The sequence below is a fragment of the Myxocyprinus asiaticus genome, chromosome 14, assembly GCF_019703515.2.
Source record: "Myxocyprinus asiaticus isolate MX2 ecotype Aquarium Trade chromosome 14, UBuf_Myxa_2, whole genome shotgun sequence".
Classification (NCBI taxonomy): domain Eukaryota; kingdom Metazoa; phylum Chordata; class Actinopteri; order Cypriniformes; family Catostomidae; genus Myxocyprinus; species Myxocyprinus asiaticus.
The window spans coordinates 19,452,135-19,476,151 of record NC_059357.1 but is presented as its reverse complement, the minus strand read 5'-3'; the positions used below and the strand labels follow the sequence as shown (position 1 = coordinate 19,476,151).

At 37.2% G+C, this 24,017-nt stretch overlaps 1 protein-coding gene across 3 annotated transcripts in view; it reads left to right on the top strand.

The window, feature by feature from the left end:
• ppfia3 (PTPRF interacting protein alpha 3) overlaps positions 1–24,017 on the top strand; it is an 80,648-nt gene that overhangs the window by 41,542 nt on the left and 15,089 nt on the right. Inside the window, exons 9-26 of one of the 3 annotated variants that reach the window (XM_051716866.1) lie at positions 4,539–4,591; positions 4,780–4,873; positions 7,051–7,185; positions 8,474–8,557; positions 8,825–8,956; positions 10,572–10,634; positions 10,747–10,826; positions 11,255–11,420; positions 11,819–12,012; positions 15,030–15,270; positions 15,369–15,502; positions 16,530–16,681; positions 18,919–19,012; positions 19,116–19,197; positions 19,770–19,970; positions 20,390–20,452; positions 22,364–22,390; positions 23,004–23,179. In XM_051716866.1, coding sequence (XP_051572826.1) covers positions 4,539–4,591; positions 4,780–4,873; positions 7,051–7,185; positions 8,474–8,557; positions 8,825–8,956; positions 10,572–10,634; positions 10,747–10,826; positions 11,255–11,420; positions 11,819–12,012; positions 15,030–15,270; positions 15,369–15,502; positions 16,530–16,681; positions 18,919–19,012; positions 19,116–19,197; positions 19,770–19,970; positions 20,390–20,452; positions 22,364–22,390; positions 23,004–23,179 — 2,171 coding nt within the window. Of the gene's footprint in view, positions 1–4,538; positions 4,592–4,779; positions 4,874–7,050; positions 7,186–8,473; positions 8,558–8,824; positions 8,957–10,571; positions 10,635–10,746; positions 10,827–11,254; positions 11,421–11,818; positions 12,013–15,029; positions 15,271–15,368; positions 15,503–16,529; positions 16,682–18,918; positions 19,013–19,115; positions 19,198–19,769; positions 19,971–20,389; positions 20,453–22,119; positions 22,391–23,003; positions 23,180–24,017 lie in introns of those variants that run through there. The other 2 variants (XM_051716867.1, XM_051716868.1) reach the window with 2 other exon arrangements.

Sequence of the window (24,017 nt, the reverse complement as noted above, 5' to 3'; positions counted from 1 at the left end):
AACCTAAACCTAACTGATAGTGTCAGAAAAAGCAAATGTGAGATGAAAAACAATTTCTGAAGCAACCAAGTCATTTTGTGGTGTTTCTATGACACTTTCGGCTCACGTGCCGACTCGCGTGCTCTTCAGGATTCATACCCCAGTCCTTGTATCGCATATGCAACACTCTCAGTTGAGCTACTGCGCAATTTGATCACACTTGAACAAGATTGTAAATGTAGTTGGTTATGTGATGCAAACATTAAAATTAGTCATCCGCAATGGTAAAATTGTTTAGATGTCATAAGATAGCATTGTTTGAGGAACAGAGCGAAAAGTGTTTATGAACTGATAATCTGCCTTTTTACTCATGCTTTGTGTGAAAAGGGATAAAAGTAATTGTTGTTTTAGCACCTCTAGTGTTCATTCCACCAGGATATTGCCATGTTACATACAACAGGCTACATAAAAATCCCTTTGCAAAAACATAGTTATTGTAACATGATTCTATGACCAGGTTGCGAATGCCACTGTGGTAGAAATAAGACAGTAAAAAGGCGACTTAACAAACCTATCGAATTTAACAACATCCTACCTCACACATTCTCCTCTCTTGATTTCATTCTAGATAGGAAAAAGTCACTTTTTACTTTTTAAATACTTAAGTACAATTTAATGTGAATTCTTTTTTTTACTTTCACTCAGGTATGTTTTTGGCTAGATACTTTGACTTTTAATTGAGTAACATTTTCACTCAGTATCCAGACTTTCACTTAAGTATAATTTCAGAGTACTTTATACACCCCTGGAAACGATGCAATGACTTTGAGTGAGAAACAGATCAATATTTCAATCCTTTTTTACTATAAATCTCCACTTTCATTTTCACTTTCAGAATGTGAAATTGAAAGTGGAGATTTATAGTAAAAAAGGATGTAAATATTTATCTGTTTCTCACCCAAAGTCATTGCATCGTTTCCAGGGGTGTAAAAAGTACTCAGAAATTATACTATCAAATTGCTTCTGAAGATATGGAGTCGTATGGATTATTTTTATTCTGCCTTTATGTGATTTTTGGAGCTTCAAAGGTCTGGTCACCATTCACTTGCATTGACAGGACCTACAAAGCTGACATATTCTTCTTAAAATCTTAATTTATTTTCTGCAGAAGAAAGAAAGTCATACACATCTGGCATGGCATAAGGGTGAGTAAATGATAAGATAATTTTCATTTTTGGGTGAACTATCCCTTTAAGCTTGGCAGTCCCAGTCATCATTCACTTTCATTATATAGAAAAGAGTGGCCAGGATTTTTTTAATCCACCATTTGTGTTCTACGAAAGACAGTCATACGGGTTTAGAGCAAGTGATGACAATATTTTCGTTTTTTGGTGAACTATTACTTAGTTCTCAACTAAACCACTCCAAAGAAAACAAAGTCAAAAGTCTTGTGTCACGCAATCATGGTGTTGTTCTTGTCTCTGCCCCTCTTCTCATTTAGAAGCGTTTCCTGCCATGATGCAGTGAGTAATTGGCAGTAAAGTACTCTAGTTGTTGATGGGTGTGCCTGTCAACCAAGGCAAGATCTATCAAACTGCTAACAAAATAATCAGCTGTCTATCTGACATTCCTCAATGGAAGAAGTCAAATTTTCTGTATAATAGAGGCGCTGTACTCTCCTGCGGAAACAAAAAACTTGCCAACTTGGCAACAGCGTCTGTTTCATGTCTCCGACTCACTAGTTATGGAAATTTCCGAAATTGCCGGTAGCTACTGTGATGGCTTGGCGTTCTTCTTATCTCAGATGCCTTGAGCAGATTTTTTGCTTATAATCTGTTTTGCCTGTCAAAAAGTACTCGATACAGGAGATTGAAAACACAGCCCCTGTCTTTCTTCTCAGTGTGAACTTTGAATACTTCTTTTATCAGTTTTTCCTCCTCTTCCTCCTCTTTCACAGTAATTATACAATATTCAATGCTTCTCTTTTGTTTCGCAATATTTGTTTATAATCAGCTCTGTCTGAAGTAAACAGGTATGGTATTTTTTTTTTTTACTGCTGTCTAGACAACTGCCTAACCTCAATAACGGTTTCTGCCTGTATAGAAGTTTAGTGCCTGTAACATGTATAAGTGCCAAGCGGTGCAATATATAAAAAATTTACGATTTATTTGCAATGATTACGGCCGGTCTAAAATACGAAACTTTGTGAAGATGGCAATGATTTTAATAATGTGCTTTTTAGTTGACAATTAAGTTCCCTAAAGACAGTGGGTCTCATTCAGTAATCGTGCATACGCACGAATATGTGTGTAAAAGCTGAACTTTTTAAACACCGAAATCTTGATTCACTGATAAGTTTGCACTAAAATGGATTGTACATTTACAGTAAAACTTAGAACCAACTAAAACCACATGTGTGCAAAAATCACATACTCCCAATGCTGGTTGTGGACCAGTGGAATCACCCCAGCCTCTTGGTAACCTCTGGCTGCCCTTCACGGCGGTGACGACTAATTCGAATGTCTCCCCTTTCAACTTTCGATGGTACTTTAGGCGCCTACCATGATGACCAAGGGGAATCAGGGTTTCGATTCCAGAGAGGGAGCTTGATAAATAGCTACCACATCGATATCAATTCTTAAATCCCATGATCGATCTTTTACTCTTTGAGCAACCCTCCACTACAATGAGAGGAAATCACTCGCATTTGCAACCAAATTTCATGCTTTACGACTAAAATTTACAGTATATATTTGGCAACTGGCTGGTAAATGTTTCAATTTCACTCACCAGTGAATGAATTGTGTAGTATATTGTTGTAGTATTCAGCAGCGAGATCCTTTCACGGTGTGTTGTGCCACCATGATGCCAATTTCCAATTTGCCAATTTCTGTAAATTCTGTAAAAGAGACAGTACCGGTACTTAGCAAGTGTTCAACAAATCAATGTAATACCTGTAAATAGTACAAATTATGCAATTAAACAAAAAACATGTAACAAACAATTATATATGCAAAATAATATCATATTTATTATTATTCATGGATTTGTTAATTTTTAAAAGCTGAAATGTGACCAAAATGATAAAACAATATAATACAATATAATCTGTAAAATTAATATTTTCGTAATGTAGTTAGAAGGTCCCCTGTATAATTAACAGCATTAGTTTGGAGAGGATTTCTTTCATATACTGTATAAACAAAAGGCATCTGAATGATTTTATGCATTGCACTGCTGCCACACGATTGGCTGATTAGATAATCGCATGAAAAAGTAGGTGTACAGGTGTTCCTAATAAATTGCTCAGTGAGTGTATATTAGAACTCTCACATTATATTACACTGTAAAAATTGGTAAACAGAAATTGTTTCCTTAAGGAACTATTTCTACTCTAATCCTAAAAATGGGTTTGTCTGTGTAACCTAATGTATTCTGGTTATATCAATGATGTTAACTAATATTTTTTACATTAATTTAGATGTTACCACATGAATGAATGTTGCATTTATATAACACTTTTTAAGACACTGCACTCAAAGCACTTTACACAGTGAACAAGGGACACTCCTCAACCTCCACCAGTGTGCAGCAGCATCCACCTGGATGATATGACAGCAGCCATAGTACACCAGTACACTCACCACACCACACACTAGCTCATGGTGGTGTGGAGAGAATAGAGTTATAGAGCCAATTTACAGATGGGGATTAATAGTAGGCCATGATTAAGAAGGGCCAATTAGGGAAATTTGGCCAGGACAACAGGGTTACACCCCTACTCTTTTACAAGAAGTGCCTTGGGATTTTTAATGACCACAGAGAGTCAGGACCTCAGTTTAACATCTCATCTGAAGGATGGTGCCTTTTTACAGTATAGTGTCCCCATCACTGTACTGGGGCATTAGGACCCACACAGACTGCAGGGTGAGCACCCCCTGTTGGCCTCCCTAACACCTCTTCCAGCAGGAAACTTAGTTTTCCCCATGAGGTCTCCCATCCAGGTATTGGCCAGGCTGAACCCTGCTTAGCTTCAGTGGACAACTGGTCTTGAGATACAGGGTGATATGGCTGCTGGTACTATAAAGCACATTTTTAGGTTAATTTTTTTTTAAGTGTGTCTATTTCAGTGAATCAATTCAAAACAATTTGTTTGGGTCATTACTCAAACATGTTCATCAAAACCTCTATGAGCCGTTTTTTCACACTGTATATTAATACATACTATATAACATTTTTGGTAAATTAGCTGTTTATGACTATTTATTACTTCAGCATTATTAAACATTTTGAATGTAATTGACTACAAATTCTGTTTGATTGAAATGATGGTTCCTCTGATTAAAAAAAACAAAACAAAAAAACACCCTATTAATCCATTCAGAGCAAAAACATAAATATTAAGATATATATTAAATATGATCTAATGGCTGAAGAATATTAATATTGTATATATGTGTATTATTGGCCTTACTCTATAATATTTGTTTGTCTTTAGCTCTTTTTTCACCTTTTCTCTCTTTCATCCTACATTTTATTCACCCCTCCCTCAACCCCAGGCACTGTGTCAAAGAGAGGACATGGAAGAAAGGATCACCACTTTAGAGCGCAGGTAAACTCTCTCACATGGTGATGATAAGATCAGATCTCTCTGCTGTTTTCACAAGCTCTGTGTCATGGGGAATGTTTGCATTGTTCTAAAGGGGAATTTTCCCGACATGAATGACATGATGGAGAGTAGAGACAGTTTTGTTTTATCAAGTACTGTACAGAAGTTCAATGTATTTGTTTTGTCTGTAGGTATCTCAGTGCCCAGAGGGAGGCAACCTCTCTCCATGACATCAAAGACAAGCTGGAGAACGAGCTTGCCAGCAAAGAATCTTTATACAGACAGGTACAAGAGTAAAATCATATACAAACACACATGAAAGGTGTAAGGACTATTTTAGGACCATTGTGCAGTTTGTCCAGCAACAGAAATATATTGGGGTTAATCACTCAATTTAATGTAACATATATAGCACATTAATTAAAAAAATGAATAACCCATGATGTTTTTCAGAAATGTGTTTTTGTGCCAACTGTGTTACAATAAAGACATTTCAGGGTTGAAGTTTAGAGCAAAAATAGCTGGTAATGAACTAAAGTAGCAAATTTCATTGTACCATACCCCATTGTTTTTAGTCAACATTCTTGTGCTTTGTGCAAAGAACAATATTTGTATGTAAAAAATGTATTTCCATAACATAGATTAACTAAAAAGCTTGATGAGGCTAATACAAATGCAAATTGGCTGATACAGTATGTTGTTATTTTTGTATTTTTATATTTTCTTTTAATAATTATTATTATTATTACATTTCTTTTGTATTACACACCAAATCGATCTAATAATAGGACTAATTGTCAGTATCCTGTTTATTGTATCTGTAGTTATGATTGCACACAGCACATAAATGGCACGTATGTTTCCTGAGAATGAGCCACAGGCTATTTTAGCACAGATTAAAACCTTTTTCTATTACATTTTTTACATTAAACTCTCGTAATGGCACTCCCTGGTTGGGAAACACTTTTTTTCCTCTCTCTCGTAAATGTAAATGAGTGTAAATGCCAACACCATCATATATGTCAAAAGGACTGAAGCCTGTCAACCAAAACATGAGCTCATTGATGTCATTAAATGAGTCTGTTTTTTTATTCCATCAGTTACTCCTGGTCGGAGGCTGCCGTATATATTTTGTTTATACGTAGGGTTACGTCCTACATAAATGTTATGGTGCAACGCTCAAATATTTAGTAGAGCGTAAATTGTGACTTAGTGCCCATTTACGCCACAACTAGGCTAAGTTGTAACATACATATAGCTGGTGCAACCGGCCCCTGATGTTTATTTAGCTATTTAATTTATTTTAACTTATTCTTTATTTAAATGGTCAGCCACTGACTGATACTAAACAGTACTGATGTTAATTAAGCTATTTATTTTATTTTTTCTTTATTTTAATGGTCAGCATTTGACTGATACTAAACATACAGTACTGATTTTTATTTAGCTATTTATTGTATTTTTATTCTTTATTTAAATGGTCAGCAATTGACTGATACTAAACATACAGTACTGATTTTTATTTAATTTTATTTATTTTATTAATTTTATTTATTCTTTATTTTAATGGTCAGCAATTGACTTATACTAATAGTACTGATGTTTATTAAGCTATTTATTGTATTTTTAATACAATTCTTTATTTTCTCAGTGTTCATTTCTAGAATTTGTTGACAATGTATAATAATAATGTCAATGTTCTTTGATAAAAATATTTGTTTAAGAAAGCAGCCTTCTGAGTACCTTTGCATAGTCATATCAGTGCAAAATCGGTGCACAATCCACATAGAAAAGGTCTGTTTTCATTCCAGCTCAAAAATTATCTATATCGGTCACCATATCGGTAATCGGTGAATTCTCCCTCTCTAAAATCGGTATCAGTCTCAAAAATCCCATATTGGTCAGGCTCTACACTGATATATTCATAATAAACAGAGGTGTGCTGTTGATTGGGACAAACTTGACTCTAGATGCACATCTGTGTCAATTTACCTAAATTACTGTTTGTTTTTAGATCCAAGGGAATCTGTTTCTGTTATTTTAGTGTTTGAGGTTTGTGGTTGATGCTCTGTGATTATGGCTACAAGAATTTTTAATCTGCTTCTAGGCTTCTTGATTTGTCTGGACATGTTGGTTTTTCATTGGTTGGTGTTGCTAATTTCACATGTATTTACAAAATGTAACCACATTTGTTCTGTCATATCTCCATGTTCACCTGACTGTAAAAGTTCAGTTGGCTCCAAAATTTCACCTGGCTAAATTTGATGTTTGTTAATGGTTTTATTTTTTGCAGTTTATTTGTTGGCTTCAGTTGTGACTTTTGTTGTGAGACTTTGAAGTTTAAGTTATGGTTTTACCAGGTCTCCACAAAATCAAAGCCAATTCTTTATTATGATGTTCTTCATTGTGTTCCTGCTTCATTGTTCTTTCACCCTCATCCTTTCATCCCTCGTTCCCCACAGAGTGAAGAGAAGAATCGGCAGCTCCAGGAGCGTCTGGATGATGCTAAGCAGAAGCTCCAGCAGACCCTACAGAGGGCTGAGACACTGCCTGAGATCGAGGCCCAACTCGCCCAGAGGGTGGCGGCACTCAATAAGGTGTGTGTTGTCACATTCAGATTTATTTGTTTCTGTTTTGCCTTGTACTTTCAGAAGGACAGGCCCAAAATTCAAATGGCCTAAACTATGATTTAATGAACTACAAAAGGAAAGTTCATCAAGGCAAACGTTGTTGGCTTGACAAAGCCTTTCCTTTTAAGTTTCAAATGTTTTTAAAAGCCTTTAAGTTAAACTGGTGGGTTATGTAGCAGTTAGCAATTAGGCCTATACAATAACCCTACTGAAAAGACCAGAATTGCTGGTCACCAGCTTATGTTGTGTTTTGGTTTGAATGCTGGTGTGCTGGTGCCTTTGCCAGGCTTTAAAACTAGCTTAACCAACTTCATCAGAAAGACTATGCTGGTCAACCAGCTTCACCAGCAAGGTTTTGCTGGTAAAAAAGCATGGCAATGCTGGTCCACCAGCTAGACCAACACCAAGCCAGTGCTAACCAGCATAAAAAAGCCTAGACCAGCATGGGAATTGCATGCTGGTTAAGCTTGACCTTTCAGCAGGGAAAATTACGGATTTAATAGAAAGATTGACAGACAGATAGACAGATGTGATGTCTGCTTTTGGAAAGTCCACTCAGTTATGAAAAAATAAAGAATGCTAAGTTAGAACAGGCTGAGGGACTGTGCCAAATTTAGTAGATATTGCTGAGTTGTTACAATCAGACTTTTGGTGCATTTGATTGCCTGCTACAGGAAAAACATAAACCCAATTTGTTAAAAGTAATAGCACACTAAAGGCTAATTTATAGCTACTTTCTGGGTGAACCGGCTTCTTTTAGTTCGCTTAACATTATGACGAAATGTACTGACATTTTTGTTCTGCCAAGGTGTTTGTTTGATAAAATTTCTCCAGTTCATGCACATCCCTTGAAATTCTTGACCTAGGAGAACTTGGCTAGTCAAAGAGTGTTGATGATTGCTTAAAACTAATCATGGGTGTGGTTTGGACATGATGTTTATTTTCCTCAACAAACTAATAAAAAAAAAAAAAAATGCTTAATATAAATACAGACTTTATTCTCCTATGGTGCTTTAATTCATTCAGGAGAAAACAGTTCAGCTTCTTCTATTGATAAATTAGGCTTAAGTTAGAACTGGCTGAAGGTCTGGGCCAAGTTTGGCAGATGTAGCTTGAAAGCTTTAGTAGAAGTTAGAATAACAGTATAGAAAAAACTGTATGTTGGATTTGTCAAGCCAAAATAACAAGTGCATTAACAGACTAAATGTCTCAGTTTTGCAGTTATAATTTGTCATATTCTGGCTTTATTATTTAGGCTGAGGAACGCCATGGCAACTTTGAGGAGCGACTGAGGCAGTTGGAGGCACAACTGGAAGAAAAGAACCAGGAGTTACAGAGGGTGACTCATCCTCTCTTTTTTCTGTTCTCTTCATTTCTCTTTTCCTTCTTTTTTGAGTTTTTTTCAGCATGTCATGCTCAGATGTAGCGAGGTATTTTCACATACCTGAGATGACTACGCTCATGTGTCAATTCACATAGAGTGCCTCTGTAGTGTGTAGGTCTTTAAGGGCCTCTTCTTCACTGTTAGTCAAGCATGTACTTGATATTCATCATCCCTTTTGCTTTCTCTCTCTCCCTCACATTTCTGTCTCTTTCTCTCTCTCAGGCGAGGCAGAGGGAGCGGATGAACGACGAACACAACAAGCGTCTCTCTGACTCAGTGGACAAGCTTTTGTCAGAGTCCAATGAGAGACTTCAGCTGCACCTGAAAGAGAGAATGGCTGCACTGGAGGATAAGGTGTGATCATCTAGATCTCCACTTAACTTCTGGTTCAACCTCATTTACAGATTTCCTTGAAAATGATGAATACACATTTCGAAACCGAAAAATAGCCTTGAAATTTTACCACGTCTTTGATGTTTTCCTCAAAATCCAGATGTTGCTTAAATTATGTTCTTCTCTAATTGGAGTTCCAGGCTTTCTACTGTATGCATCCTTCCTCATTATTTAAGTACAAAAGCGGGTGTTTCATGCTCGTTGCATTTCTCATCAGAGTATCTGTGATGAATAGCCAAAACATCAGTTGATTTTAAAGGTTAAAAACAGAAGAAATGTAACTAGTAAAGTCACGCCAACGCTGCAAAAAGTCATCTTCTTAATTTGTATTTTTGTCTTGTTTTCCAATTAAAAACAAATCTTCAACAAATCCTAAAACAAGATACATTTAAGAATATAAGACTTGTTTTCAGAGAATATATCTTGAATTAAGTTTATTTTTCTTACCTCATTGGCAATTTTTTTTTTATTTTTTATTTTTTTTAAGCCTAAATATAACACAAATTTGTTTAATCTCCATCCATTTGCAAAATCTATTACAAATTAGTGAGGTTTATGCTTAAAATTAAAAAAGATGGTGTGAGAAAAATAAGCTTAATTCACTATATATAAATATTTATAAAAGTCTTTTTATCTCACACAATTTTGCATTTCAAGTAAATGTAACTTGTTTTTAATACTTTTAGATATTTTCACTGGAAAATAAGACAAAAATACTGCTTAAAAGGATTGTTCATCCAAAACTGAAAATTCTCTCATCATTTACTCACCCTCATGCCATCTAAGATGTGTATGACTTTCTCTCTTCTGCTGAACACAAACGAAGATTTTAAGAAGAATATCTCAGATCTGTAGGTTCATACAATGCAAGTGAATGGTTGCCAAAACTTTTATGCAGCCTTTATATGCTTTTTGGACCTTCAAAGTAATCCATGCGACTCCAGTGGTTAAATCTATATCTTCAGAAGCGATATGATAGGTGTGGGTGAGAAACAGATAAATGTTTAAGTTCTTTTTTACTAATATATTTTCCTCCCTGCCCAGTAGGTGGTGATATCCACGAAGAATGTGAATCTCCAGAAAAAAAGAAGAAGCATGTGAAAGTAAAAGTGGAGATTTATAGTAAAAAATACTTACATATTGATCTGTTTCTCACCCACATGTATCATATTGCTTCTGAAGAGATAGATTTAACCACTGGAGCCATATGGATTACTTGTATGCTGCCTTTATGTCATTTTTAAATCTTCAAAGGTCTGGTCACCATGCACTTGCATTGTATGGACTTACAGAGCTGAGATATTTTCTAAAAATCTTAGTTTGTGTTCTGCAGAATAAAGAAAGTCATAAACATCTGGGATGGCATGAGGGTGAGTAAATGATGAGAGAATTTTTATTTGTGGGTAAACTATCCCTTACAGAATTATTTTTTTTTTGGATTCATGGGTGTGATTCCCAGTGAGGGAACACATGTACTAATAAAACATATACCTTTAATTGATTGTAAGTCTTTTTGAAAAAAGTGTCTACAAAGAGAATAAATGTAAATGTAAGAGTTTGCCATAATGTCTTACAGAACGCTCTTTCTGAGGAACTTGCAAACATGAAGAAGATCCAAGATGATCTCTTAGCAAACAAGGTACATTCCTCTCTAAATTATAATGCGGATATCATGCACCAAAATGTCTCTGTTCACTTGACCTATGTCCAGATGGCTACATTATCTGCTGCTAATGTCTTTTTCCTCTCAGGATCAACTAATTGCTGAGCTCGAGAGGCTTCAGCTAGAGCTGGACCAGCTGAGAGGAAGACCTGGTTCCTCTTACTCACGGTAGCCACATTCACATCATCTGTCCACTATTAAAAGATCTCTGCATCATTAGTTGATGCACCATGTTAAAGTAAAAAAAAATTACTTCCATAATATGATGTTCTGTATGTCAGAGTGGAACTGGATATTCAAAAAGAAAAAGTGTAGGGTGAGACTTGGTTTGGCCAATCAGGAATTGAATTGATCATGAGAAGGTGTTACAAAAAACAAGAGGGCTTAGTGACATACGTTGAAAAGGAAAGTTGTTTCAGAGGTGGAGCAAGTTATGACATTTTGATGAAAGATTATGAAGACAAACGTTTCTTTGCATTTGAATAACATGCATCAAAGAATCGTTCACAATTACACCAGGAACATGTATTAAGTAAAAAGCGTACATTTTTAACTCATGTAGACTTTAACCATGGACTCCATTGCTTCTTTTTTAGATCTCTTCCAGGAAGTGCCCTGGAGCTGAGGTACTCTCAAGGAAGTGGGTCACTTCCTGCCGGCTCCACCACCCACCTAGATCATTATGGAAACACAGGCACAGGAGGCGTGGTCAGACGGGCTCATCGCGGGCGCTGGGGTGGAGCAAGGGAGGAAACCAGCAAGGTAAGTTCCTATAACTTTATTAAAAGGATAGTTCACTTAAAAATTAAAGTTCTGTCATCATTTACTCACCCTCATGTTGTTCCAAATCCATATGTCTTCTGTGGAACACAAAAGTAGGAGATATAAGCCAGAATGACAGCCTTAGTCATCATTCACTGTAATTGTATGTAAATAAAATACAACGAAAGTGAATGGTGACTGAGGCTAACATAATGCCTAACATTTCAATTTGTGTTCCTTTGACGAAAGAAAGTCATACTGGTTTTGAACGTCATGACAGTGAGTAAAATCCATTTTTAGATTAACTATCCCTTGTATTTGTATAAACTTGCTAATGGGTGAACAAGGCAGTTTAATATGAAATGAATCGAGTAATGTCTGTCCTTTCTCTTCTGCAGTACGGTGACTGGGACGGTGGAGCTCTGTTGGGGACTGGCTTTGAGGGCGGCGTGGAGGACAGGTGTTCTGATGATGAAGAGGATCGTGAGACGCTTTTCGGCCCAGAGCTGCTCTCTCCAAGCGGGCAGACAGATGTGCAGACTCTTGCTATCATGTTGCAGGAGCAGCTGGAGGCCATCAACAAAGAGATTAAGTGAGTTTACCCTACACTTAGGGATCTGATGGGCCTTGAGACAACTTCGAAAAACAAACTTAATTTAGTGTGAAAGACATTTTAAATTGTGAGTGCTTGGAACATGAGGCTTATAGGTAAAGAGCTGGAGAACTGAAGAGAATCTATGACCCTGTTCATGCCTGGTATTAGGATCTGTCTCAGGTGATCCGATTACAAGTGGTCAGCAGAGGCACACGTGGTAGTGACATAATTAGTGAGTCTAAATACTAATGTTTGTATTTCTGTGTTTAAATGTACTCTTGTATCCCAGCTTAATATGCAAATTCAACTAAGTCATTTGTAGGTTGCTTTCACCTGAAAGTGTTACACTGTGGCTTTGTGGCACAATCAAGCCTGTTCACGCCTGAAACAGCAACACTGGCTTGTCCAAAGGTGTGAGTTTGGGGAGGGCCTGTCTGTTTTTACAACCAATGGAAGAAGGAGAAGTTTTCCAGAATCTGTTTGAAAAAGTGATTATTTTTGCAATTCCATCTGGCGATGCTACTGTGCAGAAATTAAACAGTTCAGCTTTAAATGCTTCTCCTGTGACCAGTTGTGATCAGATTTTTAGGGAGAGTCTCGAATTTCAGTGTGTTACTGCATGTTGATAAAGTGCAAAATAGTGTCAAAAAAAGAGAAAGAAAATCAGTGCATTGCTTCTCTAAATATATAAGCACAAACATCATTTTTCAAGCAGAATTCTGTTATTTTAGTGAGGTTCCTGTATTAAAGGAATAGTTCACCCAAAAAGGAAAATTATCTCATCATTTACTCACCCTCATCCCAGATGTGTATGACTTTCTTTCTTCTGCAGAACACAAAGGAAGGTTTATAGAAGAATATCTCAGCTCTGTAGGTCCATACAATGCAAGTGAATGGTGGCCAGAACTTTCAAGCTCCATAAAGTACAGGCAGTCAGCCTAAAAGTAGTCCATACGAATCCAGTGGTGAAATGAATGTCTTCTTAAGCAATACAATCGCATTCGGTGAGAAACAGATCAATATTTAAGTCCTTTTTCACTATAATTGTTCACTTCCAGTCACTCTCCAATGCGCATTCATGAGAGGATCGAGTTCACACGCCTCTAGCTGTGACGCAAGCTAGAGGCCGCTCAACCCAACAAAGGAATGTTTTGATTGCGCCACAAAGCCACAGTGTAAAACCGACGTGTGCACGGTACAACCGGAAGTGCAGCTCGGTTTGTTTACAACAAAACGCTGTTCACAAGCTTCATTGGTTTTGCTTTCTTTTGAACATACCAACGCGCTTGCGTTATGCAAGAGGCTGCGTGAACTCGGTCCTCTCACCGGAAGTGAATATTTATAGTTAAAAAGGCCTTAAATATTGATTTGTTTCTTACCCAAAGCGATCGTAAAAGACATTAATTTGAACACTGGAGTCATATGGATTACTTTTATGCTGACTGTCTGTACTTTATGGAGCTTCAAAGTTCTGGCCACCATTCACTTGCACTGTGTGGACTGACAGAGCTGAGATATTCTTCTAAAAATCTTCATTTGTGTTCTGCAGAAGAAATAAAGTCATACACATCTGAGATGACATGAGGCTGAGTAATTGAGAGAATTTTCATTTTTGGGTGAACTATGCCTTTAAGTGAACTTCGAATGCGCGTGCTTCACATGAAATGTTGTTAGCCTTCACTGCATGTTGATGTCAGGCATACTGATATTTTGCTTGAAGTCTTGTGCATGTAAGGGATAATCCACGGCTAGGTGTGCGTTAAACAATTTTAAATGCACTACGTGGAGACGAAGAACCACCCGACATGAAGCGGTGGATTATCCCACTTATACCATGGTCACTTGCCAGAATTGATTAGTTACAGCTGCCATACATTTTTTGCAATGCAAATTTTGACTGGAAGAACAAAAAATAATGGTTAATTTTATCTAAGGGTCATTAGATCTACAGCTATGCCTATTCAGACACAGAGAAAAAGTAGTGCGACCACAAAACTGTGAATTTTAATGCAGAATCCAGAAATAATAATATTCACAGAACGTTGAGGGTATCACACACCAGAGAAAATGTATTATTTAATTTTTATTCATTGTCATTGTCACATAAATGTGGAAAAACCGACATTATAAAAGTGGCATTGACAGTAAAAGTAGCACTTACTGTAATGATAAGGGGAAACCCATTCAGAACTCTCTGGAACCCTTGGATTTTGACCTCTTGGACATCGTTATGGTATCCATCCAGGCTGCACGATTGACTGAATTAAGAATGAAATCGCAATTTGTCCTTGAATGGTAGAGATTCACCACAAAATGCTGCGTGCATGTTATAAACAAACAGTGTTTCTCCTTCAGCGTTTGAGTCAGAGATGTGTGAGATCTAGTGGCTACAGGCAGCACTTCAGCACATGACATACACAACGTATTACAGTTTAAATCATCTTGCATCGTCTTGCACGACAGAGAAAGACACATTTAATAGATCCTGATTTCCTCTCTCACCCTCTGTGCAAAACAAACTGAATTCCATTATATTAGCTATGCTGATGAAAGTGGTTTGGAAATGTTTTCATTTGCTATAGTTCACTCTGCTTGCTCTGTAATGTTATGTTGCTAGGGTTACAAACAGCGCATTAATATCGAATGGTGAATAAAACTGACTGGAACTACCTGTGCATTGGTTTGAACCGCACGCATTCCAGCCAATCACAATCGAGTATTCAAACAGACCATGGTATTAGTATCTTTATGTGCTTTTCCAAACTGGCAAAAGTTGAATGACAGGTTAGTTGGTGATGCTTTACTGATGTCAGGGATGCATCAGGGTGGATTAGCATTTACACTACAAATTTGATGTGGTCACATGCATTGCTGACTACCTCTGAAGGTGGTTTGAGTGTTCGATCACAAAAAGTTTTGGACCTGGACAGGGCAGTGAGCACTTGGTTTACTTCTTTTTGTTTAATTCTCTCTTTCTTAAATTTTTCTTTTATCTCTCAATCCCTTTTTTTCAGGTTGATTCAGGAAGAGAAGGAAAGCACAGAGCTTCGCGCAGAAGAGATCGAGAGTCGGGTCAGCAGCGTGGCTCTGGACGGCCCTCCCATCCCCCCTAACTCTCTTGGGCGGGACAGCACTGGGCGTGGCTTCATCCCCCCATCCCTCACATCCTCCACCCTGGCATCACCCTCTCCACCCAGCTCTGGGCACTCAACTCCCCGCCTGCCCCACTCTCCTGCACGCGAGACAGACAGACAGGTGAGATGTGTGTGTGATTATTTAGTATTAGTATTGGTCTCATACACTGCATAAAGAAGTGTAAACAAGTAACTCTTTCATTTCATTCTGCCCATCAGAACAACAAAGAAGACGATAGGTCCCTGGCCCTGTTGGACTCCACCCCTCCTCCCACTCCTCGTGCGCTGCGATTGGACAGGATGACACACACTCACCCTGGTGCTATGTTGGACGACAGTCGTGAATTCCGCAGGTGAGTTAATGAAACAGCCATCTAACGATTCGATATACACTATGCTCAGCTTGAAATTTGCCCTCTGGAATTGATTTGCATTTTTCACATTTATGAGGGCATTTTCATATAAAAACACATCATACAGTCCATTTTTTTTTTTTCAGATAGTTCCATTGAATCAATTGATTTAAAGAAATTCTTAATCTGAACAATTATTATGTTGGCTTGAAAAGCCAACACACTGTTATCCTACAGACTTACTGCAGACTAAACCAAGACCAAAATTTCTGATGGTAACTCATCCTACAGCTTTCAAGCTACACCAAACTTAGCCAGAACCTTCAGGCTGTTCTGACTCGGGTTGCTATGACTTTTCTCACTGATCAGAATTACGGTTTTCACACAGTGGACAATCTAAAATCCCCCAAATCTCATAAACTTCGTTTGAAACCGTGTACTGTCACAGTATGTACCAGTACTGTATTTGATGAAGGATGCACTTCTCGGCCTGCAAAACAGTGCATTCTTTTATGTATGCATGCAAGTAGTATGAATAGATTTCGGACACACTTCATCCCGGAATGTGAGCATTGTCTTGTGACCCAAATATATGATGTAAGAACAACAACCACAAAAACTATCTGCTCTAGTTTTGTTAAACAAGCACCATTTAAGCAAAAGGAGCGATTATCTTGGTATAAATGTAAACAATCTCTATCTATCTATCTGTCTTGTCTGTCTGTCTCTCTGTCTGTCCGTCCATCCATCTGTCAATCATATCAACATCAAATACACCTAACCCTATTTTTCTTCACCAAAAGTCTCTTCAAATTAACGAAGCATTCTACAACACTTGCCCATTTAAGTTAACTAAAGTTAACTAAACTACCTCAAATTTTAAATATCTGGCACATTTTATTCATTTTTGGTGGCTTTTTTGGGTAACTTTAGGGGAATTTTGTCCCTGAAACCTGGTTAATTTCTGACCATGCACAGGTCTTTTCAGAATCATTTACCTTTCTGACTCTCTCTCTGTGCTATCCAGCCTCTCAGCTGATGGCAGCAGTTCAAACAGCAGCCAAGACTCCCTCCACAAGGCCAGCAAAAAGAAAAGCATTAAGTCTTCCATTGGCCGGCTCTTTGGGAAGAAGGATAAAGTCAGAATGGGTCAGCCTGGGCGTGAGTCAACATCTCTGGGTGAGTGTAACCTAAAAATAACAAAGCGCAGAGCATTGCTCAACAATATGACCCAATGGCTCAGGGACGAGTGTGAGAGGGTTTCGGTCTAGTTCAAGGAACAATTATTTGGCCTTTTAGTGTTTATGTTCTTATGTTTCAACCATCTTACATTCAAAGATCATGTACATACTATATCTTTTTATGCCTTTTTATTCTGCTAAATTCTGCATATATGTCAACAAGATAGCGTTATCTACCGTAGCTGACTGACTGACAAAATTTAGTTGAAAATGCAAGAGTGAGGTTGAAAATTATAAACAAATCAATAATGTTTTGCATTTTATGCCAAAATTTTCCAGCGAAAGGGTTTATGAATTCATGGAGTAACATTATAGCTGTAAAATTTTCAGCTATTATTGCAAATTAAAAACAATTATTTGTTGCATATTTTCTCCTTATTTGGAAAGAAATAGTGTTTAATGAAAAATGTGAATACGAGTCCTGGGGCCAGATTAACGAAACGTTCTTAAGAAGAAAATTCTTCTTAACTACCATTTTCTTCTTAATTTCTAATTTAAGAAAAAGTTAAGAATATTTTGTATTCCCAACAAAAACTTCTTAAGTTCTTATCTTTTTTCTTAAGATTGTTCTTAAGTAAAAACTTAAGAAGCATTGAAATTTCCGATTTTTATCATCTTAAATCTTAACCTCACAGTTGTCATAAATCCTAAAAGTTTAGATGTTTAATGAATTTACTGGGTTCTTTCAAATGTGATGCTTTCTATCATGCTGAGAAGTCGCAAAGGGCTGTTTATGTAGAAATAGGATTTTAGACCAAAACATTATTTTATTTTTTTATCTCTTTTTCTCCCCAATTTGGAATGTCCAATTCCCACTACTTAGTAGGTCCTCGTGGTGGCGTGGTTACTCACCTCAATCCGGGTGGCGGAGGACAAGTCTCGGTTGCCTCCGCTTCTGAGACAGTCAATCCGCGCATCTTATCAAGTGGCTCGTTGTGCATATGTCCCAGCATGTGGAGGCTCATGCTACTCCCCGCGATCCACGCACAACTCACCACACGCTCCATTGAGAGCGAGAACCACTAATCACGACCACAAGGAGGTTACCCCATGTGACTCTACCCTCCCTAGCAACCGGGCCAATTTGGTTGCTTAGGAGACCTGGCTGGAGTCACTCAGCACACCCTGGATTCGAACTCGTGACTCCAGGGCTGGTAGTCAGCGTCAAAACATGTTTTTGACTGTTTTGTGTTTTATGCTGTTTTTATTTTCAGCTTGTAAACCATGTCAATGTTAATACCAAATTCAAACAATAAATGTTGTTTTGAAGCTTCTTAATGTGGTGATCAAACATGCTGGTCAATTCAAACGGATCCGCTGCATATAGCGCTCTCTCTCCACGATCTTTAGAGTTCATAGAAACATAATAATTATTACATTAGAAAGCTGAGACTTTCTTTTTCACCTCCTATCTACATCCCTATCAGAGCTGGCCACAGCAGAGACTGTCGTCACTATCCTTTCCCACTTTCCGACATGATATAATTATAAAACTTCCCAAGGAGAACTATTTCCATGTAGTAATTTCCTCAACAGCCTCTTGTCTACTGCAGTATTTGTTTCTTTTTTTTTCCTCCATGTAAAATTAAAAGTTATCAAATGGTTACCAGCAAGTAGATTCTCCTATGGTGGGTAGTGTTGTTAAACTAACACATCTCACACACTTTACATAACAAAAATTAAGAACTTTCTTAATTTTTTTCTTAAGAACATTTTCTTGAATCTGGCCCCTGCAGAGTAATATCCTCAAAGAATCGCAGAAAAACATTTCTAAAAGGAATTTTCCGGGTTCAAAACAAGCTCTATTGACAGCATCTGCCAATTAGCACAGGCAATAATTTTGACTCATCCGTCAGTTTGTAAGGTATAAACAAAATAAAACCATGTTTACAGTAATGCATATACAATGGAAGTCTACAGGGCAAGGCATTAACCCAGGATAAAAACAGTGTTAAAATAGTGTTTTCGAAAGTAATTTATATGGTAATCGTCAGCATGCTGCAGATTTTGCCAATAGAACTTAACTTATATTGAAACCGGACTTTCCTTTAATGGACAGCAAGGTGTTTAAAAACAACAGTTTATTCAGTCCTGTTTATTTTATTCTTTTATTCTAAGTTATTGTTGCTTTTCTTTGTTCTTTTTTGTCACTCTTAACCTCTGTGTCTCCTGTAGCCTCCACCCCCTCAGATGACCTGGGCTCTGTGGATCCCCTCGGGCTCACTAAGATGGCCGGTCCAGTGGACAAGGATCGTCGTAGCAAGAAAAAGTAATTTTACTCTCATCATGATCCATTAAGTCTTCTTTTTTGAAGGAAATGTCTTATTCTTTCATTCTTTGCATAAAAATGGACATCTCTTTCTTTCTCTCAGACATGAACTGTTGGAGGAGGCATGCCGACAGGGCCTGCCCTTTGCATCCTGGGATGGACCCACTGTTGTCTCCTGGCTGGAAGTATGGCTCCATATATGAGCATTGCATGAGTAAAAATATAGATTGTGTAGTTCTATATTGATATACTTTATATGCTATTATGTTTGGAAATATCGTATGGTCTAATGTAGTGTAATATCGTAGTATAATTCAATATAATTATAAATCGTAGTCCGTGGTCTTTCCAGGGAATTTTAAAATAGTGTTTTCCAGGCACGGAAAATTCATGGAAATTAATAATATCTTAAAGCTCATGGAAATGACTACTGTGAATAAACATGTTTCTAGTTACATTCTGCTCTAAAACATTTCATGGGCTAGGTACTGTATTTCTGTTGTATAGAAAAACAGGCAAGCCACAATGATGTCTGATTGGTAAACAAATCTTTCTTATGAGTCCGTGCTTTTCAGTGAATCTTTTTTTTTTTTTAATTCTTATTCAGTAATCACAAAAAGTTGGAAAGGTCATGGAAAATGACCCTGTTAATTGCATTTTTGTGAGTTAGCCTTATATGTAGAGCCCCATGAAATATTAGTGGTATTTATTTTGATATCCTTGTACATTTACTAAAGATCACCTCTCTCTCTCTCAGCTGTGGGTGGGCATGCCAGCATGGTATGTGGCAGCATGTCGTGCTAATGTGAAGAGTGGAGCTATAATGGCTAACCTATCAGACACAGAGATCCAGAGAGAGATCGGCATCAGTAACCCTCTGCACCGCCTCAAACTGAGACTGGCCATTCAGGAGATGGTGTCCCTGACCAGCCCCTCTGCCCCGGCCAGCACACGCTCTGTATGGTCATATACACACATTTGCATCATGAAAACATGAAATGATGGAGATCTTCTTATTAAAATACATAAATTGTAGTAAATAATAATACAGTGACTTGTGATAGTCTTGCAAGCATCAGTTAAAATGGGTTATAAATTGTAAACAAATCAGTATTGTTTTGCATCATGTACCAGTTAAAGTGTTTATGAAGTTTGTAGATATCACAGAGTAACATTACTGCTTTAAAATTTCCAGCTATTATCGCAAATTAAAAACAAATGATTGAATTGGAAAGAAAACAATGTTTAATGAATGTAGTTTGTTAAACGAAAGGACAAATACTTATGTTGCTAAAAATTGTACTAACTTTTCTTTTGTATAAAAATACTGATAACCATATGTATCTCTTTTGTGCTGTCTATGCTGTCTTACCACAGTCAACCAGTAACGTGTGGATGACCCATGCTGAGATGGAATCCCTGACTGCAGCTACCAAACCAGTTAGTAGCTGCACTTTCAATATTTTGACTCTTCACATTAATGCTGTTCTGACAGGTTACTAGTTTGAGAGAAGTAGAAGTCCATCAAGTCAACAACTACAATACATTTAAAGACCCCATGAAATCGCTTGGTTATCACTGTGATGAAACAGGACAAATTAAAGGGTGTGTCCCTTCTTTTTAATTAGCAAATAGCCTTTACTTACCTCACAGCTCGTGATTATTAAATAACTGTCTGATCGTGGTTATTTGCTCTTATTGTTCACTTCAAATTCCAATCATATTTTAATGCCCAAATAAGGGAATTTTAAGCGAATATATAAACGGCCAAGACTTACTGAGCTGCACTGCGGATGTCAGCGTGAAGGTTCTCAAGCGCTGTGATGCACGCACCGTCAGCAGAGGCTCGCGCCGAACTCCCACAAAAATATAGACAAATATAAATTTGATAGTGAACGCAAAGTGCTCCAGCTTCACTTTAAACGATCGTGTAATGGCAAATGTCCCTGGTCATAACGGGTTCATATATGCAGAGTTAATGACACGCTTAACTAGGATGAGAAACATGCTTACTCTATTTCTGTGGAGTGATAAAATGATGAAACAAAATCTCAAAGCTTTTGCTTCATGAAAAATAAGGGCTTGTGGGTTTAATCAAAGAGCATTAAAATAACGTGTGAAAGGGAATTAATTACAAAAGAAATATTTTACTATTGCATAATATTAATATAAAATTATATTATATTTTATTATATAAATACAATAAAAACATATACTTTATATTATATATATATATATATATATTTAAAAAAACAACAGTATAAATGTAAAATTGACCAAAACTAAAGTTGACCAAAAAGAGAGACATATTTTAAGTATTTAGAAATGTTTTGATATTTAAACATTTATTTTTCATGTCATTCATATAGTTTTAAATCCTTAAAAGGAAATCATACATCCCTATTTTATTATTTTATTTATATATTTGAAGTTAAATATGTAAAAGGTTTATGAAGCACACTTGCACCTTAAGAAATATGAAAATTTAGATGACAATTAATCGTTAAAGCCCTAAAAGAGACAATTAATTGTCAGCCAAATTTCCTAATCGTGACAGCCCTATTTACAGCCATTAACATTTGTTTGCTACTTCCTAGTCAGGAGCAGATGGTGTTTTGAGGAGGGACATTCTCATTCTATATATTTGATTGGATGATCTGTGTAGTGCAAGATGAGTCATCAATATATTTGCTCTGCTAAAAGTGACTTTTGTCAGCTTTTAGGTGTACACCTGCATATACAGTAGATTACTTTAAAGCTAACAGACAAAGCCACTAAACTCCAGTTTTTATTTCATGGGGTCTTTAAGAAAACATGATGCAAAATACCCATTACTGATTACACTTCCAGCACAGAACTAATATTCCGTTTTTATTATTTAAAAACGATATTATATTATTTTATTATTATTAGACTGTTCTTGCCTTTTTAGTTGTAGGTTTGAAGTGTAAAACTCATTGATTAAAAATATTACATGATTTGTGGATTGTAGAATGCTCTGCCCCCTAGAGGACAATTTGAGAGGCGACATGAGGAGAGAGTGGAGTGACTGGACATGTGTTGATGTGTCTCTCTCTTTCTCTCTCCCCCTCTGTGTGTCTGGCTAGGCTGTAGCATTGAACATCCTCAACTTTCCCTCTTTTTTCTGTTTCAGTGTGAACTGCTTCCAACTAATGACCCGGTCACTAACAAACTGTTCCTCCCTTTGTACCTCTCTTCCTGCTTTCCCTCTTCATCCTTCTTTCCTCTTCCTGTCCATCGATGTGTCTTTCCTGCTGCCCTTCTGCTTCATTCTTTATCTCCTCTTCCTCACCTCTCTCCCCCTATCATGCTGTCGCCTCCGCACGCAAGGAGCTGAAAGAGATTAGCTGGGATCAGGTGGGTAATGTCAATACCTCCATCAAACACTTTCAGAGCTGATTGTGCCATCAGATAGTTGAGGCAATATGATCTTATAGTAAAGCTTAAAGTAGGTGTGTATTAGTATCAAAATCACATACAATTATCATTGAACATTGCATGTATAATAAACTGATAAGAATCTAATTGTATGTATTGAATGAACATAATATGTAACACTGAAAAAAACCACTTAAAAGTGAAGTGTGGAATTTCTGTGCCAACAGTGTCACCAAACAGAAAAATAAGGACTGTTTTGCCATTGGTCAGACAATAAATAGTCCCGCCCTAAACTCATTTGAGCCAATGTTGCTGTGTCAGGCTTGTTGGGATGCTCAGACAAACAGAGCAATATTGTCCCAAAGTTAACTATAAGTGACTTACTTATAGTTGTCTCTGCAATTTTAGTTGGGATAGGTATTTTAATATTGAAGAAATTACACACTTCACCTTTAATTGCTGTTTATAGTATAAACGGGAAGTCATTTGGATTTGTAGGCATCAAAAGCACATTGCCAGGAGTGAACTGGTATACAACTGTGATGTAAAGTACTGTATATTTGAAATGTTTTGTGGTTTTCCCCTGTGCTAGATCCTGGCCTATGGAGATATGAACCATGAGTGGGTGGGCAACGATTGGCTGCCGAGTCTGGGTTTGCCCCAGTACAGGAGCTACTTCATGGAGTCACTGGTGGACGCTCGTATGTTGGACCATCTGACCAAGAAAGAGCTACGTGGGCAGCTCAAAATGGTGGACAGTTTCCACAGGTATTGTCTTTTACATCACAAGGATTGTAAGGATAAATGTTTTAATTATGTCCATTTTGTGTACTAATTGTTCTTTCAAATGGTTCTTTTTAATGATTCGGTTGAAATTTGCAAAGCATTTGTAAATCACTCTACTGTAAGGGAGAATAGTTGACACAATCTGTTTAATTTATTTGAAAATATAGTGATAAACTGCTGTATTTAACTAAACATTAATTTTTCTACCAAAAAAAAAAAAAAAAAAAAAAAAAACATGTAGCTATGCACTTCTGTTAAATCTTTCCAGTAGGGATGGGACTCGTAAGGAATTTAGCGATTCCGGTTTCAGATTCCCCTTAACATTTGCATTTAGTCATTTAGCGGATGCTTTTATCCAAAACAACTTACAAATGAGGAACGTAGCAAGCAATTTGTCATACAAAAGTCAACAATATCTGCAGTATCGCACTCCGAAGATCTCAAAGTGGCTGCAGTAAGCTAGCTTAGAAGGAAGAGCTGCTGTGTTCTGGACCATCTGCAGTGGCTTAATCGTGCTAGCTGGGAGGCCAGCCTACAGGGCATTACAGTAGTTTAGTCTTGAGATGACCAGAGCTTGGACCAGGAGCTCTGCAGCATATTCAGACAGGAAGGGTTTGATTTTCCTGATGTTTTAAAGCACGAACCTGCAGGACCATGTGGTTGATGAGATGTGGGCAGTGAAGTTAAGCTGGTCATCTACCACCACTCCCAGGTAATGGGCTGTCCTGGTTCCGATTCCTCTTAACAATTCCAGTTCCGATTCTTCTTAACGATTCTTTCAGTATTTTTGAGGATGAATTATTTGGTAATAAGAAATGCA